This window comes from Caretta caretta, chromosome 6 (assembly GCF_965140235.1).
Source record: "Caretta caretta isolate rCarCar2 chromosome 6, rCarCar1.hap1, whole genome shotgun sequence".
NCBI lineage: Eukaryota > Metazoa > Chordata > Testudines > Cheloniidae > Caretta > Caretta caretta.
This window is the reverse complement of record NC_134211.1, coordinates 45,385,128-45,404,129: the sequence shown is the minus strand read 5'-3', so window position 1 is coordinate 45,404,129 and position 19,002 is coordinate 45,385,128. Positions and strand designations below refer to the sequence as shown.

Below are 19,002 nucleotides of genomic sequence, written 5' to 3'. Positions count from 1 at the left end.
TTCCTGGTCTATCCCCGACAAAGACAGACACACAGACCCTTTGTTTCTCTCCCTCCTCCCAGCTTTTGAAAGTATCTTGTCTCCTCATTGGTCATTTTGGTCAGGTGCCAGTGAGGTTACCTTTAGCTTCTTAACCCTTTACAGGTGAGAGGAGCTTTCCCCTGGCCAGGAAGGATTTCAAAGGGGTTTACCCTTCCCTTTATATTTATGACACGCCCCCCAAATCTCAGCTAGGGTGAAACACTGGCTGGGATTTCTTCCTGGAGCTCTAGGAAAAACAGAGTTAATAAGACACATGCATCTCTAAATATACTACCAAGTACATAAAGACTAACAATATTTTCCACATCTCAAGGACGATTTTAACCAGTTGATTCTGGGAAACTTTCACGGGAGAGTGCATCAGCCACTTTGTTAGAAGCTCCTGAGATGTGTTGGATGTCGAAATCAAAATCTTGGAGAGCTAAACTCCACCGAAGAAGTTTTTTGTTAGTTTCCTTGACGGTGTGAAGCCACTTCAGTGCAGCATGGTCGGTTTGCAGGTTGAAACGCCGTCCCCAAACATATGGGAGTAGCTTTTCCACAGCATAGACAATGGCGTAACCTTCTTTTTCAGTGACTGACCAGTTGCTTTCCCTCTCAGACAGTTTTTTGCTGAGAAACACTACAGGGTGGAATTCTTGATCAGGGCCTTTCTGCATTAAAACTGCTCCCACACCACGCTCGGACGCATCTGTGGTTACTAGGAACGGTTTGTCAAAGTCTGGGGCCCTTAGTACAGGGTCAGACATGAGTGTCGCTTTAAGCTTGTTCAAGGTCTTCTGACACTTTTCGGTCCACTGAACAGCATTTGGCTGTTTCTTTTTGGTTAGGTCTGTCAGTGGGGCAGCGATTTGGCTGTAGTGCGGTACAAATCGTCTGTAATAACCGGCCAAGCCTAAGAAGGATTGAACCTGTTTCTTTGACTTTGGGACAGGCCACTTTTGGATAGCATCCACTTTGGCCTGTAAGGGGCTGATAGTTCCTTGACCCACCTGGTGTCCAAGGTAAGTCACTCTGTTTAGGCCTATTTGACACTTCTTAGCCTTAACAGTTAGTCCTGCTTCCCTTATGTGCTCAAGGACTTTTTGTAAATGTTCCATGTGGTCTGCCCAGGAATCCGAAAATATGGCCACATCGTCAAGGTAGGCGACTGCATATTCTCCTAATCCCACTAGGAGACCATCTACAAGTCTTTGGAAAGTGGCGGGTGCATTTCGCAGCCCGAAAGGGAGTACATTAAATTCATACAGCCCGAGATGTGTGATGAAGGCTGATCTTTCCTTGGCAGATTCATCTAGCGGTACCTGCCAGTACCCCTTGGTTAAGTCCAAGGTAGAGATGAACTGGGCCCGTCCCAGTTTCTCTAATAGTTCATCTGTGCGTGGCATTGGATAGTTGTCTGGGCGAGTTACAGCATTTAGTTTACGGGTTTACCCTTCCCTTTATATTTATGACACGCATAAACGTATTTCCCCATCTGGTTTGGGAACTAGAACCACTGGAGATGCCCATGCACTTTCAGAGGGGCGGATTACACCCATCTGTAACATATCCTGGATCTCCCGTTCTATAGCAGTTTTAGCTTGAGGAGACACCCGGTAAGGTTGGACCCTAATTGGGTGAGCATTACCTGTGTCAATGGAGTGGTATGCCCGTTCAGTCAGTCCTGGGGTGGCTGAGAACGTTGGCGCGTAGCTAGTGCACAGCTCCTGGATCTGCTGTCGCTGCATACACCCAAGGGTCATGGAGAGGTTCACCTCTTCCACACCACCAGCACATTTCCCTTAGTAGTAGACACCTTCAGGCCACTCAGCGTCGTCTCCTCCCTGGGCTGTAAACTGACAAACCTTTAATTCTCTGGAATAAAAGGGCTTTAGAGAATTAATATGGTACACCTTAGGCTTCGGTTGGAGGTGGGGAATGCTATGAGATAATTAACAGCTCCCAGGCGCTCCTGGACTGTGAATGGCCCTTCCCACGATGCTTCCATTTTATGGGCCTGGAGCGCCTTTAAGACCATGACCTGGTCTCCTACTTTGAAGGAACGCTCTCTGGCATGTTTATCATACCAGGCTTTTTGCTCTTTTTGAGCATCCTGTAAGTTTTCTCTAGCAAGGGCTAAAGAGGTTCGGAGGGTGTTTTGTAGGTTGGTTACAAAGTCCAGAATGTTAGTTCCTGGAGAAGGTGTAAATCCCTCCCATTGCTGCTTCACCAACTGCAATGGCCCCTTAACCTCACGGCCATATACAAGTTCAAATGGGGAAAACCCTAAACTGGGATGTGGTACAGCTCTGTAGGCGAAGAGCAACTGCTGCAATACTAGGTCCCAATCATTGGAGTGCTCATTTACGAATTTACGTATCATGGCCCCCAAAGTTCCATTAAACTTCTCCACCATGCCATTTGTTTGATGGTGGTAAGGAGTGGCAACCAAGTGATTTACCCCATGAGCTTCCCAAAGGTTTTTCATAGTTCCTGCCAGGAAATTAGTCCCTGCATCTGTGAGGATGTCGGAGGGCCAACCTACCCTGGCAAAGATGTCTGCTAGTGCCTGGCACACACTTTTAGCCCTGGTGTTGCTTAGAGCTACTGCTTCCGGCCATCGGGTGGCAAAATCTATGAAAGTCAGTATGTACTGCTTTCCTCTGGGTGTCTTTTTCGGAAAAGGACCCAGAATATCCACAGCTACTCGCTGAAATGGAACTTCAATGATGGGGAGTGGCTGGAGAGGGGCTTTGACCTGGTCTTGGGGTTTTCCCACTCTTTGGCACACCTCACAAGACTGGACATAGGTAGAAACATCCTTGCCCATTCCCTCCCAGTGGAATGACCCCCCCAAACGGTCTTTGGTCCTGTTCACCCCAGCATGGCCACTAGGGTGATCGTGGGCTAAGCTCAAGAGCTTGGCCCGGTATTTAGTTGGAACTACCAACTGTCTCAGAGGATGCCAGTCTTCCTGGTGTCCCCCAGAAAGAGTTTCCTTGTGTAAAAGTCCTCTTTCTACAACAAACCTGGATCGATTAGAAGAGCTGAGAGGCGGTGGGTTGCTCCGTGCCACCGTCCAAGCTCTCTGGAGGCTTTCATCTGCTTCCTGTTCGGTCTGGAACTGTTCCCTTGATGCTGGAGACATCAGTTCCTCATTGGATTGGGGACCTAGGCTTGGTCCCTCGGGAAGCGATATAGGGGATGGAGCTGTTTTTGTTGACTGTGAACCGCTCTCCGCTGGTGCACTATGTTGGGATTCAGGCTCCGGCTGAGCCTCTTGTGTCGGGTTATCGGCTGCTGCCAGTTCAGGTTCGGTGGGGCCCTCTGGTGTTGAGGTTGCTAGTACTGGATTCAGTGCTGACACGGGGTCTGGTGTTGGTTGTTCGGCTGGTTCCGGTTCTGGGACTGGTTCCGTCTGGGTCTCTGGGACTGGATCCACTACTGCTGTTGCAGACGTTGGCCTGGGGTCCGGGTCCATCACCTCTGACCGGGTCCTGATAGAAGTTTCCGGAACAGAGCTAGGCCTCACGGCTTGTTTAGCCTGGCTGCGAGTGACCGTTCCCACCCTCTTGGCCTGCTTCACATGATTGGCCAAGTCTTCTCCCAACAGCATGGGGATGGGATAATCATCATAGACTGCAAAAGTCCACATTCCTGACCAGCCCTTGTACTGGACAGGCAACTTGGCTGTAGGCAAATTGAAAGAGTTGGACTTGAAGGGTTGAATCGTCACTTGGATCTCTGGGTTGATTAAATTGGGGTCCACTAAGGAAGCATGGATAGCTGACACTTGTGCTCCGGTGTCCCTCCACGTGGTGACCTTCTTCCCACCCACACTCACAGTTTCCCTCCGCTCCAAGGGTATCTGGGAGGTATCTGGGCCTGTGGACCTCTGGTGTGATTCCGGTGCAATGAACTGTAATCTGTTGGGGTTCTTGGGGCAGTTGGCCTTTACATGCCCCAGCTCGTTACATTTAAAACATCGTCCAGTTGACGGGTCACTGGGGTGAGGAGGGTTGCTGGAGAACAGGGTGGCGGGACGATAAGGGGTCTGGAGGGTTCTTTGGGAGGTAGGTGGGGCCTTGGGCGGCCCCCGGTAATAGGGTGTGGTCTGGGGTGGTCCCTTCTGGTCTCCGCTCCAACTGCGACCAGTTTTCTTCTTCTCTGCCACCTCCACCCATCTGGCTCCAATCTCTCCTGCCTCGATTACAGTTTGGGGTTTTCCATCTAGGATGTATCTTTCTATTTCCTCAGGAACACCCTCTAAGAATTGTTCCATTTGCATTAGGAAGGGCAAATTTTCTGGAGATTCAACACTTGCTCCTGATATCCAGGCATCCCAATGTTTCACAATGTGGTAGGCATGTTGGGTAAATGACATGTCTGGTTTCCACCTTAGGGCTCTGAATCTCCGACGAGACTGCTCGGGTGTTATCCCCATTCTGACTCTCGCCTTGGATTTAAACAGTTCATACTTGTTCATGTGTTCTTTAGGCATTTCAGCTGTCACCTCAGCTAAGGGTCCACTGAGCTGCGGCCTCAGCTCTACCATGTATTGGTCAGTAGAGATGTTGTACCCAAGGTAGGCCCTTTCGAAGTTTTCTAAGAAGGCCTCAGTATCATCACCTGCCTTGTAGGTGGGGAACTTTCTGGGATGGGAAGTGGTACCTGGAGAAGGATTGCTAGGGTTTGTTGGTATATTCTGCCGGGCCTTTATCCTCTCCACCTCCTCCACATGCTTCCTCTCTTTTTCCTTCTCCTCCTCCACATGCTTCCTCTCTTCTTCCTTCTCCTCCTTCTTCAGCCGCATGAGTTCTATCTGTCTTTCATGTTCCCTTTGTTTTTCCTCAGCCTGAAATTTGGCTAATTCCAGCTGTAGTCGAGCTGCAGATTTGGTCATTCTAACCTCTCTATTTTTAACTAACTTTACACCCGAGGTTTAGAAATAAACAACAAAACTTGGCTGTAAAATTTTGCTGTGCTGGAATAGAATACCTATTCTCTGATAGTGATTGTCAGCCTACAGAAAAAGACAATTCCCTTGTCTCTGCTCTGGGCCCAAATTAAAGCAAAAAACCTCCAACTACTTGGAAACCTGCTTACCCAGCCCAAAGAAAAAGCAAATGGGTAGAACACACACCCCCTATTTACTTTTAGGAAGAAAAGAAAAAAAAAAAAAACTCTGGGTTGGAAGACTGTGAATTTCCCTGCAGGAGTTAAGTACCCTGCCTCCAGGCAAAGAAGACCTGCAATTCACAAAGATAATCCCCTTTTGTCTCTGCTTGGCCACAAAGCAGAGAAAAAACAAGCTGCTTTCAGTTTCAGCTGCTTTCTGGACTTCCTTTCCAAAGGAAAAAAAAATTTTCCTTTTTAAAATCTGTATTTCTAGTTCAAAAAATCTCAACTGGATCTCAAAATGATTTCAGGTTAATCCCACCACTATGCCACCATGTCAAGGTTCCTCCCCCACTCTGAACTCTAGGGTACAGATGTGGGGACCTGCATGAAAAACCTCCTAAGCTTATCTTTACCAGCTTAGGTCAAAACTTCCCCAAGGTACAAAATATTCCACCCGTTGTCCTTGGACTGGCCGCTACCACCACCAAACTAATACTGGTTACTGGGGAAGAGCTGTTTGGACGCATCCTTCCCCCCAAAATACTTCCCAAAACCTTGCACCCTACTTCCTGGACAAGGTTTGGTAAAAAGCCTCACCAATTTGCCTAGGTGACTACAGACCCAGACCCTTGGATCTTAAGAACAATGAACAATCCTCCCAACACTTGCACCCCCCCTTTCCTGGGAAATGTTGGATAAAAAGCCTCACCAATTTGCATAGGTGACCACAGACCCAAACCCTTGGATCTGAGAACAATGAAAAAGCATTCAGTTTCTTACAAGAAGACTTTTAATAAAAATAGAAGTAAATAGAAATAAAGAAATTCCCCCTGTAAAATCAGGATGGTAGATATCTTGCAGGGTAATTAGATTCAAAAACATAGAGAACCCCTCTAGGCAAAACCTTAAGTTACAAAAAAGATACACAGACAGAAATAGTTATTCTATTCAGCACAATTCTTTTCTCAGCCATTTAAAGAAATCATAATCTAACACATACCTAGCTAGATTACTTACTAAAAGTTCTAAGACTCCATTCCTGGTCTCTCCCCGACAAAGACAGACACACAGACCCTTTGTTTCTCTTCCTCCTCCCAGCTTTTGAAAGTATCTTGTCTCCTCATTGGTCATTTTGGTCAGGTGCCAGCAAGGTTACCTTTAGCTTCTTAACCCTTTACAGGTGAGAGGAGCTTTCCCCTGGCCAGGAAGGATTTCAAAGGGGTTTACCCTTCCCTTTATATTTATGACACCCTATGTGGGAGGACTTGATGGAGGGAGGGGCAGTCAACCTGGGTTTATAGCTGTACCACCAGACTGATGATAAGGAGCCACGGCTCACCTGTGAATAAGACCCCATACATTTTTAAAATGTTTTTACTTCTGGTGCAGTAAGACCTTTGATTGAAAGACTGAAAGAATTTTAAAAATCTGCCGTACTTTTCAAACAGTTATTCTGTTTATTTCCTTTATGGATGTCATGCATACTTTCTGTTCACCATTACTTTTTCTGGTTCGTTCTCATGCACTAAAAAAATCCCTGCCCTTAGATTGATTTTTAAGTCAGCACTTTTAGTCATATCTGGATTTGTATAAGGAATTTTTAAAGCAAAACCTACATTTTGAACCTAACATACTTGACACTGTTCTTTTAATAGGCTGTTAGGCCTTTTTGGATAGAAGTGATAAAAGTTTTTCTGAGTAAAAATGGATCTGTTTTATGATTCACTTTTAAACCACAAGCACCTACCATTAGTTTTGATTTAAAAGAATAGCAAATAAATTGCTAAAGTAACAAATTGCTTGTGAAAAATAATTTTGTCAGAACAGTGATCACCTTTAACTTGTACATGCATTTGTTGGAAGCCCAGCATACATTTGTCACATCAGATTATATTTTAATGGCTTAATGGACTATAGAATTTGAAATTAGCACTCTAGCAGGGTTTTTTTTTTGCGACAGTTTATCATGATATCAGAGTACCGTATTGCGCTACTCACATGCACACATTGCAAGATGCTATACAAAAACTGAAAATTGAAGTTTGGTGGCAAGGGATCAGTTTAGTATTTCAATGAAAACAAGCTAATGAACTTGTGTTGGTGTGTATATTCATAGAATCGTAGGACTGGAAGGGACCTTGAGAGGTCATCTAGTCCAGTCCCCTGCACTAATGGCTGAACTAAGTATTATCTAGACCAGTGCTACTCAAAGTGGTGGTCCGCGGACCAGTGCCGGTCATCAGCTGCCAGTCTGCACACACATTGGGAAAAAAAATTGCTGGTCCCTCACATCAGATAGCTTGAGAAGCACTGATCTAGAGCATCCCTGACAAGTGTTTGTCTAATGTGCTCTTAAAAATATCCAATGATGGAGATTCTACAACCGCCCAAGGCGATGTTATTCCCGTGCTTAACTACCCTGACAGGAAGATTTTCCGAATGTCCAACCTAAACCGCCCTTGCTGCAGTTTAAGCCCAATGCTTCTTGTCCTATCCTCGGAGGTTAAGGAGAATCATTTTTCTCCCTCCTCCTTGTAACAACCTTTTATGTACTTGAAAACTGTTATCATGTCCCTCTCGGTCTTCTCTTTTCCAGACTCAACAAACCCAATTTTTTCAGTCTTCCCTCATAGATACATATTTTCTAGACCTTTAATCATTTTTGTTGCTCTTCCCTGGATTTTCTCCAATTTGTCCACATCTTTCCTCAAATGTGGCACCCAGAACTGAAAATAACACTCCAGCTGAGGCCCAATCAGCATGGATTAGAGCAGAATTACTTTTCGTGTCTTGCTTACAACACTCCTGCTAATACAGCCCAGAATGATGTTTGCTTTTTTTTGCAACAGTGTTACACTGTTGGCTCTCATTTAGCTTGTGATCTACTATGACCCCCAGATCCCTTTCTGTAGTACTCCTTCGTAGGCAGTCATTTCCTATTTTGTAGGAGTGCAGTTGATTGTTCCTTCCTAAGTAGAGTACTTTGCATTTGTCCTTGTTGAATTTCATCCTGTTTACTTCAGATCATTTCTCTAGTTTGTCCAGATCTTTTTGAATTTTAATTCTATCCTCTAAAGCACTTGAAACCTCTCCCAGCTTGGTAACATCCACAAACTTTATAACTGTATTCTCTATGCCATTATCTAAATGATGAGGATATTGAACAGAACCAGACCCAGAACTGATCCCTGTGGGACCTCACTTCATACACCCTTCCATCTTGACTGTGAGCCACTGAAAACTACTCCCTGGGAATGCTTTTCCAACCAGTTATGCACCCATCTTTTGTAAATTCATCTAGGTTGTATTTCCCTAGTTTGTTTATGAGAAGGTCATAGGAGACAGTATCAAAAGCTATCTTAAAGTCAAGATATACCACTGCTTCCCTCAATCCACAAGGCTGGTTACCTTATCAAAGAAAGCTATTAGGTTGATTTGACATGATTTGTTCTTGACAAATCCATGCTGACTGTTACTTATCACCTTATTATCTTCTAGGTGTTCACATCCTTCCACAATACAATGGCCATGGGAACTTTTGTAATACCTGAGGCAAATTACATCTGCATTAAAGGAAGAGGGAAGCTGGCAGAAATTGCATTTTTTGAGGAATGAATCCTTCCCTAATCTATTATATATATGTTCTTAATATGCCCTCCTCACTATAGTATCCTCAGAAACATTCATGAAACCCTGTGACTTACATCTGTCACACGTGGTTCATTCTCTCTCTCGTCCTTTCCCCATAGGGAGAATTATGTGTACAGTGGACTGTTTTGTTTTGGTTGGAGTTTATTTATTTTAAAAGTAATGCTCCTAGGTGTTTAAGTTAGAAAAGGCAAGGTCAAAGAGGCTTGCACTTGGAGTAGAAGGTGGTGACATTTCTGACGGTTATTAGTTCTCTGCAGTACTCTTGCCACCCCTTAACATAGGCTGTGTCCTTGTGGTACCATCTCAAACAAAAATTGCAAGCAAGCAAGCCACTGAAGAATCTATTCCCATGCTACCCCAAATGGCATTCAATGAAGTTATGTGCATTTGTTGAGGGGAGCAGTGATTGTGCCACCCTCACTCATATTGAGTAGTAACTTACTCCACACATTCTCCCTTTGAAATCTGTGTGAGATACTGCTTAATCATGTCAAATTGGGCCTCACGTGTTTTCTATAAATGAATTAGACACATCCAGAGGAGACAGATGGGAGTTAAATTAATCTCACTTCCTTTAGGGACCCTCAATGACTTTGTCCCAAGAAGTGAAGGTAACTGCTAGTGTTGTTCTAATCAGAAAGGGGCTAAGCAGGCTTGCTGCTTTGTATATAGTACCTGCCTCTTCAGTCATCGCTGTCTATTGTTATTAACAAACAAGTTTTTACTTTGGTACCACCACATAGAGCTGCTACGGCTGGGAAAGAGCAGCTTCTGCACAGCGATGCCTCATGCGTAATTAACAGAGTTCTCAGCTCTAACTGATCCCCTTCCCAGAACCTTTATGGCTGAAAACAGAAAAAATAGCAGTTGGTTTCACCAAGTGGGTGGTGATATCTTGGCATTTATCAGATATTCTCAGTTTGAGTCAATCCAGGATTTTTGTGATAATGATGGAGATGGTGTATGAGACTTGTGATACCATTTTTTATCACTTAATTTCAAATTCACATACTTGAAGTTGTATATTGTAATCTTTAGGTCTGTAAATTGGGCTAACTTTTCTACAGCATTATCACTCAACAAATTATTTGACCTAAATATCACTTGGACATCATAAAATGATTTTAACTTGCTGCAATATCCAAGGCAGAGCCAATTCGTTAGAATGGAGAATTCAGTCCACTTTCCTGTGGCTATCCCAGAAAAGCCACTCTTGTAAGATCATTTAGTGGAAAATATAGATTATTTTCTTCCATATTTTAAAATTGATTCTCTATATTCTTTTACTTTGTATTCAGTTACTCATTTATAGCTGCATAATTCCATTTGCTCTCATTTATAATGGGATAACTATATTGAGATAACTGAGATTGGAATCAGGCCCTTAATCTGTTTACAAAACCCCCACAATTTAATGTCCAGTGGTGCAAAAAGGAGAATATCAAATTAAGCTTAAATTTTTTTTCTAAAGTTATTGGCAATGTGGATGGTTTATTCAGATGCTCAGAAACACAGTCAGCAACAAGAGAAAACTGCCACAGGGATGTTCTGAGAAAATTAGTTCTATTAAAAGTTCAGCTATCAAATGGATGCAACTTATAAGCCTTTTATATGTGATTAATGACTAAAACATTTAAATAATAAATGCAATAAAATAATAGGGAACCATCATTTGCATTAAGAAAGAAAAATGGACTGAGTAGTGATCAGAGATTTCCGCAGAAAATATGTTGCTTGATTGGTTCTTTTATCATGAATGGCCTGCTTGCTAGTCTGGGCATCTCTCAGTAGGGCATCCTCTTTATGTGCACTCAGAGGAGAACAACAGTTGCAATATGTAAACAGGGTACTGCTTCCCTTTTGGATATATATAATAGATTAAGTTGGCTTTGTTCAGTGCAAACAGGTCTGTAGTACTGAGAATATGAATAATGTCAGTTTCCATAATTGCTAACATCTGGCTTTCCATAAATCTGTTAAATTGCACGGAAGCAGAATTAGATTTCTGTGTCATAAGTAAAGCAATTACATGGAACTCTGTAGGCAATATGGCTCTATATTCATCTGTGAAATCCTTTTAGTTTTGAACAGTAAAAGCTACTCTTCTAATCTGCACTCTAATCCTGCTGCATACTATATATATGCTATTCAGAGAGGTTTTAACATTGTGGGGAAGAAAATATTGACAATGCTTGCATCTATTAAATGTGACATCACCAAAGGCAAAGAGTATGTTACATTTGTTTTCAAGACAAAATACAAGGTCAAGCACTGACGAGACAAGTAGAAGAGAGGTTTTTTCAAGAATGCTCTAAGACCCATTGTAGCTAATTGGTTATTGTCTTCAGTTGAAATCACTGATTCAGTATCAGCTTATTCATGGCCCAATTTATGTCACTATTGGGTTTTTTTCTCTTTTTCTTGTCCTTTTGTCTTTTTTGTTTCCTGGTACTCTGTCACCTGAGACGTAATGGGACACAAGAGTTGTTTTTCATTCACAAAGCCCCTTTTCTATCATCTGTAGTAGCCCTTCCAGGTGGTGTCCTTTATTATAAGAAGGATGGGGAGAACACTCAGAGGGGTAAGGCTGGGTACATAGAGATACTCCAAAAATAACCTCAAATTATAACTAGTTGCTTTGTCAGAGATGAGGCAGCAAAATACATCAGTGGCAGGGAAGTCTAAAGGCTGAATTGTGCCATTCGGAATACTGCTAAGCAAGGGTTGGCGTGTAAGTTGCATCACCCCGGGAGACATTGTGCCTCAGGCTATGTCTACACTACACAGCTTTTAGCAACATGGCTGTGTCACTACAGCCGTGCTGCTGAAAATCATGCTGTGTCGCTGCTGTTTGTCAGCTCTCCTGCCGACAAAAAACTTCCTCCCACAACGAGCAGGGTTAGCAGGAGAGCGCTCCAGCTGACAGAGCACTGTTCAATTGCCAGGGTAGACATAGCCTTAGAGACACCCCTCTGAGGCATGACTCTCTCTCTGTTTCACCTTTGCTCTGGGGGTAAGACGTGGTGGGGATGGAGGAGTAGCAATTTGCTGCTGGTCTATACCACTGGTTAGCATGTTGTTGGGATCAGAGCCAAGGTTCTGCCCACTTGTAAATTGAAAAGCACAAGTATAATAGCCAGGGTGTGAGGGTTTTGTACTGTAGCTGTAACAACAATCTGCCCTGAGGGAAATTTATGTAAGATCTTTTTTATTCTTATTGGTGCAAATCTTAAACGTTTCCCCCTGCCCAGTTTTAATCAGTCCTTATCCTAGCAGAACTCCCATTCGTATCAGTTTGCGTTTTGTCTGGGTAAGGACTGAGTAAAAACTGAGAAAGGGCTTCAGGATTTGGTCCAATGAGATCATATTGCCCTTTGGGATATATTTATGTTTATGTTGTTGAGCAAAGTGCACAGTCCCTGTACTGGCTACATACCCTGCAACTGTACCACCCCAGTGTGGGAGCTGGCCAAATGTCTCAAGATTAGCAATGTTTGGATGGGAGACCTCCTATCTATCTATGGTTCGTATATGGTTACTTTTGTATCTGAGCACCTCATCATCTTTATCTTCACAACACCCCCATGAGGTAGGAAAGTACGACTTAGAGATGGAGACCAGAGGGTCTAACTGACTTGCCCAAGGTCACAAAGGAAGTCTGTGGGAGAGCAGGGAATTGAACCCAGTCTGCAAAATCCTAGGCTAGTTTCCTAACCACTGGATCAGCCTTCCTCTCTAGGAAAGTTTTATTCAGAAGAAAACCCAAGGTGATGTAGGAAGTACTGTTAGCAATTGAGTAGCTAACAGTCTAACTTCTGAGTTAGAACTAGCTCTGTACCCTTTGTGTTTGGATAAAATGTAAACCAAGGTCCTGACTACTTGTGGAGGTCATTAAAGATGCTGTGGTACTTGCCACAGAATTATTGTCATTAGCCCTATTATCCTGGCCAAATTCTAGATTAGGTAAAGTTCCTTATATAAATTCCCTCAGCAGTTTCAAATGCATATTATATCATTCACTTCTTTTCCTAAACTCTTGTATAATGGCGCTGCATGAAATTAAACAGTTGCCATATTTCAGCCCAGAAGTAGCTGCTTCAAATCAAATGGTAAGTGTAGCGATTCTGTGGTGTGGTATGTAAAGTTTTATACAAAAGAGCTTTAGAATTTTTCAGGATAAAAAAAAGCACTGTGTAAGATTTGATCATCTATTCCCATTCATATTTTCATATTTATGTGTGTGTATGTACATACAGACACACAAAATGTATTTAATATGTATATAAAATGCTTCATCTCATCCAAATCCAAAACTTTGTGCTGCAGTATGGTTAGGCTTTTGGCAATTATATACAGTATGAAAACAGGGCAAATCTATTCAATTGCATTGTAACTGGAAATTCTGTCCATATCTTCTTAAATACTGCTCAAAAGATCTGCTGGAGAAACCTGCCTATTTCCCAGATTGCACTTAACTCAAAAGATCTCATAGCCTTGTCTCCAAGAGATCTCCTGGGCACATTCCAACCTGGAATAATTACGTTCTGTCTGTCAGTATGTCCCCAGCAATTTCAATTGGATACAATGTTCCACTTCGCCTCCAGCATTAAGTGGGATGGTAGTTTAAAGTCATCTATGAAAAATAGATTTTGTTTATGCTAAATTCCCTGTTGCCTTGCTCAAACATGCTTTTACTGTGTGGCTTTGTATAGCTTGGGAGCTCTAGTATTTCTTTTCTATATAAAGTACCTCTGATCTCTTTCCCTTTATTCCCTTCCTCCTCCTCTCTGTGGGCAAAGGGTGTGATTGATTGCCTTTAGTAGGGGGAAGCTTAGACCATGCTCGGAGTTTATGAAGAATTGTGTCTTTCTAATTTAGTCTAAAACTCAGAAGAGAATGTGGCCTCATTGCAGAGTCACTCTAATTGTCCAAAAAGAATGAGGAGTACTTGCAGCACCTTAGAGACTAACAAATTTATTAGGGCATAGACTTTCATGGGCTAAAACCCACACCTTTTTTCATGTTCTGTGTGTGTGTGTGTGTGTGTGTGTGTGTGTATTTTCCTACTGTGTTTTCCACTGCATGCATCTGATAGCCCACGAAAGCTTATGCCCTAATAAATTTGTTAGTCTCTAAGGTGACACAAGTACTCCTCATTCTTTTTGCTGATACAGACAAACACTACCACTCTGAAACCTGTCTAATTGTCCACTTGCTCCTGCTCACTGGGAGATCACTTTACACCTTGGCTGGCAGATCAAGTTTGTCATTGCTATTTAGCACCAGCAGGAATGTCAGCTTTTACAATTAAGCATACGGAAGAGGATTTAATAACCCTAAATTTTGTGTTTCATACCCTTGCACCACGAAGACAGACAAGCAGTATCCATTTAATAATAAATTCCATGGTACAATTTGTCACTTGAAACAAAGATTAGCACTATAAACTGGCTGTGTTTTGCAGATATCGATGAATGTGCCTTAAGGACCCACACCTGTTGGAATGATTCAGCCTGTGTGAACTTGGCGGGAGGTTTTGATTGTCTGTGTCCCTCAGGACCATCTTGCACTGGTGACTGTCCACACGAAGGTGGCTTGAAGCGGAATGGTCAGGTGTGGACGCTGAAGGAAGATAGATGCTCTGTTTGTTCCTGTAAGGTGAGTTCCACAAGGCCTGCATATGTGTTTCCTTAGATTTTCTAGTGTTTTCTCTCTATGAAGAAGCTGAGCTTTTATTCTTATATACTTTTGCGGAAGCTAGTCATAACAGAAATAAATCCACTTCAGAATTAAGGTTTAGACTGATTCAGTAGCAATCCTGTTTGACTTAACCAGACCTCTAGGAAACTTTGGTTAAAAGATATTGGGCCTGATTCTCTTCACTTATATTGGTCTAAGCCAGAAGTAACTCCGCTGAAGCCAGGGGAGTTACACAAAAGTAAATCTGGTTTTAGAGAGACATTCAGAACTGGATTCATATCTTAGTTATACCTGTATAAATGAAGGTCTCAGTCCCACTCCATTGAAGTCAATGGTCAAAATGCTATTGGCTACAGTAGGAGTAGGACTGATCCCTTGTATAGGTATAGGTGAGATAAGAATATGGCCCACTGGAAATATGTTGGAAAGGGGGGTTAGAAATGGAATATTGCTCCAGCTGGTGAGGGTCTGTGTGCCAGTTAAGGTCTGTTTGTTGGAAGTTATAAGGAGGCTTTTAACTCCCATAAAACTAGAATAGCACAGTGGCGGATCAGGCAATCAGAATCAATAAAACTCTTAGAATTCACTGCTATTTGTTTTAGGCTAGAATGGAAACATGGTCAGATTAACACTGTACTGTATTATTACTTCTATCAGTGCCAGGCACCCTACAAATCCCTCCCTTCAGGAGTGGAAGTCTGAAACTCTGTTGAATATATAGTGAGCTTGTATTGTAATCATAGAGAATAGCTGGTTCTATGAAAGGATTTCCTGTCAATGGGATGAACAGCTTAATATATGTGAAGACATCTGGTCTGCCTTTGTAGAGTTTTAACGATTAGTATTCTCATCTTAGTCTTGTAATTTATGACTTATTTGTCATGTTCTCATTGTAACTATTTCTTACGCCAAGTGCCTCTTATTAGTATTTGAAAATATGTGATGTGACCAGCGAGTAGATATTTTAAAATAATAGTGGCATAATATGTAGCCATCCTTCGTCCTTATTTTATTTTGTTTCTCTATATCTTCCTCTCTCTCTCATTTCTTTCTTCTTTAATATTTGCACTTTATTTTATTTCAGGGTTTGCTTTATTATCAGGAGCCAAATCCTAGATCCTTGCTCAAAGCCAGCTTAAGGTGGCCTCCTTGGTCCTTCCCGCTAGTGCACAGAGCACCACTTCAAAGGCTCTTTCAGCCCGTAGGTTGCAATAGCAGCCACTTTGCTCCCAGTACACCAAGGATTGCTCAGTGGATCTGCAAAAATCTCAGACCCACTAGTCATGACTTCACGCGTTGACTCCTGTCACAGAGACAAGCTGCCACGGCAATTAGGTAGTGTGGAATCCCTCTGCATGTCCTGCACTTGGGGGTCATCCACATTTACAATCTGGGGGAGCAGGATGAGGGTCAGGATAGGGCCAACTATATGATTTTTTTTACTTGTGTCTATCTGAGCTTTGAAAAATGCTACTCACTTGTTTTGCCCAGAGCAAGCAAATTATTGTTTTGTATATATGACTACAATACCAAAAATCAAGTGAGTAAATTTTGTCCCTGGCCTGGTACATGTCCACGATACTTTTGGAAGGCTGGTTTGTATGAAAACTAACATAAAATTCTTCATTCAAGAAAAGACATGCTGTTCCTGGTAAAGGCTATGAGAATTATGTCATTGACTCAGTGAACCAGCTTCTAATACCTTATTCCACAAGTAGTCCCATGGACTTGACCCCAGTGGGGCTATTCATGGAGTAAGGTACTATCCAACATTAATAATTATATCAGACTCAGAAGCCATCTCTGCTTACCCTGGGCCTGAGGGGGTACAGTTTTTTGTGGTTTTTTTTTTTTTTAAGTGAAAGACAAGGGATTACAGTAGCACTTAATCAAACATAATATGGTGGATAATCCCCTGCAACCATATTTGTTCCCATGCATGAGGACAAAATTTATAAAAACATTAAAATTCATAAAGCTTAATGAGTTGAATGCAATCATTAACAAAGTAGCCTGAAGTAGATTGCTTTCCCTTCTCCAAGTGCATCCCTAAAGTCTTATGAGAATTACTATACAGGACTGGCAGAGACTTGTGTTTTTTAATCCTGGTTTGTTGTTGTTCTACCATTTTGTGACTAAAGCAGCCTGGCTGAAATTATATATTTCAATTGTTTCTTCATATGTATATACTTCTACTTTCCCTTTAAAGAGAGAGAATATCCAATTTTTGCACGTGAGGAGGACAAGCATAGTCCCAGAAGGGGCGGGATGGAACTCTGAGTGAAAGTGCATCCCCTTTAGAGAGTGCAGTGTAGTAGTTAGATTACAGGGAGATCTGGATTCTGTCCCTGACTCAGATTTAAAGGTCAGAAGGTACCATCATGATCATCTAATCTGACCACCTGCACATTGTGGGCTACAGAACCTCACCCACCCAATCGACCCCTAACCTCTGGCAGAGTTACTGAAGTTCTCAAATCATGATTTAAAGTCTTGAAATCATAGAGAAATCACCATTTACACTAGTTGAAACCTGCAAGTGACCCGTGCCCCATGCTGCAGAGGAAGGCGAAAAAAACCCCAGGATGTCTGACAGTCTGACCAGGGAGAAATTTCTTTGCGATCCCAAATATCGTGATCAGTTACATCCTCAGCATGTGGGCAAGACCCACCATCCAGAAACCTGGGAAAGAATTCACAGTAGTAACTCAGAGCCCTCCCCACCTAGTGTCTCATCACCAGTCATTGGAGATATTTGCTGCTAGCAGTCGCAGATCAGCTGCATGCCATTATAGGCAGTCTCATCATACCATACCCTCCATAAACGTATCAAGCTTAGTCTCACAGCCAGTTAGGTTTTTTGCCCCACACTGCTTCCCATGGAAGGCTCTTCCAGAACTTCACTCTTCTGATGGTTAGAAACCTTAGACTGTGCCACTGTAAGGTCTCTCATGTAGTTTCTCTATGGCGATGGGAGAGAGCTCTCCTGTTGGCATAATTAAATCACCTCCAATGAGAAGCAGTAGATATGGCGGCAGAAGAGCTTCTCCCACAGACATAGCACTGTGCATGCTACCACTTATGCTGGAATATTCACACTCCTGAGTGACATAAATTTTGCTGACAAGTGGTAGTGGAGACAAAGCCTAACCGTCTTGAAGGACAGTTTATATCCATTTGTTCTTGGGTACACATTGGCACTTAACTGAATTAACTCTTCTCCTCCGTGGTATTTATCCCTCTTATGTATTTAACGAGAGCCTTTATATTTTCCCTCAGCGTTCTTTAGTTCGGCTAAACAAGCCAAGCTCTTCGAGCATCCTCTCATAGGGTAGATTTTTTCCATTCCTCAGATCATCCTAGCAGCCCTTCTCCACACCTGTTCCAGTTTGAATTCATCTTTCTTAAACATGGGAGACCAAAATTGCACACAGTATTCCAGATGAGGTCTCACCAGTGCCGTGTATAATACTAACACTGCCCTGTCTCTACTGGCAATACCTCGCCTGAAGTATCATAGGATTGCATTAGCCTTTTTCACAGCCGCATCACATTGGCAGCTCATAGTCATCCTGGGATCAACTAATGCACCCAGATCTTTCTTCTCCTCTGTCACTTCCAACTGATATGTCCACAACTTCTAGCAAAAATTCTAGTTGTTAATCCCTAAATGCATCACCCTGCACTTTGCACTATTAAATTTCATCCCATTTCTATTACCCCAATTTTCAAGGTTGTCCAAATCTCCTTGTATATGATATTCTGGTCCTCTTCCATATTGGCAATAGCTCCCAACTTTGTCATCTGCAAATGTTATTAGCACATTGCAACCTTTTGTGCCAAGGTAAAAATGTTAAATAAGAATGGTCCCAAGACCAATACCTGAGGAACTACACTAGTAACCTTCCTCCAAGCTGGCAGTTCACCTTTCAGTAAGAGTAGACCCTGCAATTGACTCTGTGTGAGAACCACAGTCACTTATAAATCATACCATGGCACTGTTTTTACATCTTTAATACTACTACTTTACCTCAATTAATTAAAGTTTGTGACGCAACCTAGAGGCTGTTGGGGGGCAAGAACTTTTTAGCATCACAAGTTTTGTTTGCAGCCTTTGTATGTATATATTATTATTATCCCACCAAAAGAAAATAAATGATTTTCTATATTTTTATTTTTACCATTTGTACTTTTATTTGCCAAAGTTATTTTAGAGATGGCAAATTAGAATTCCAAAGTAGTAAGTGGGATGCTGCATATGAAGAGGCTTTTTGTCTTGGAGCTGGTGCCATGATTCTCACCTTGCACAGACATACCTGCCCTAGCTCTGCTTGAACTAGCATGCTGGAAATAGTAGCGTAGCTACAGTAGCATGGGCAGCAGCAAGCAGTGGCATGGACTAGCCACTCTAAGTGCAGTCTGGCTGCATCCCATGAGTACATACTTGGAGTGGCTAGCGCATGCCACTGCCCATGCTACCACATCTACACTATTGATTTTAGCACA

At 42.5% G+C, this 19,002-nt stretch overlaps 1 protein-coding gene across 6 annotated transcripts in view; it reads left to right on the top strand.

The window, feature by feature from the left end:
• Nucleotides 1-19,002, top strand: part of NELL1 (neural EGFL like 1) — a 445,673-nt gene that overhangs the window by 411,018 nt on the left and 15,653 nt on the right. For all 6 annotated transcript variants that reach the window (XM_048852651.2, XM_075129472.1, XM_048852653.2 and 3 more), the window contains one exon: nucleotides 14,261-14,454. In XM_048852651.2, coding sequence (XP_048708608.1) covers nucleotides 14,261-14,454 — 194 coding nt within the window. The remainder of the gene's footprint in view (nucleotides 1-14,260; nucleotides 14,455-19,002) is intronic.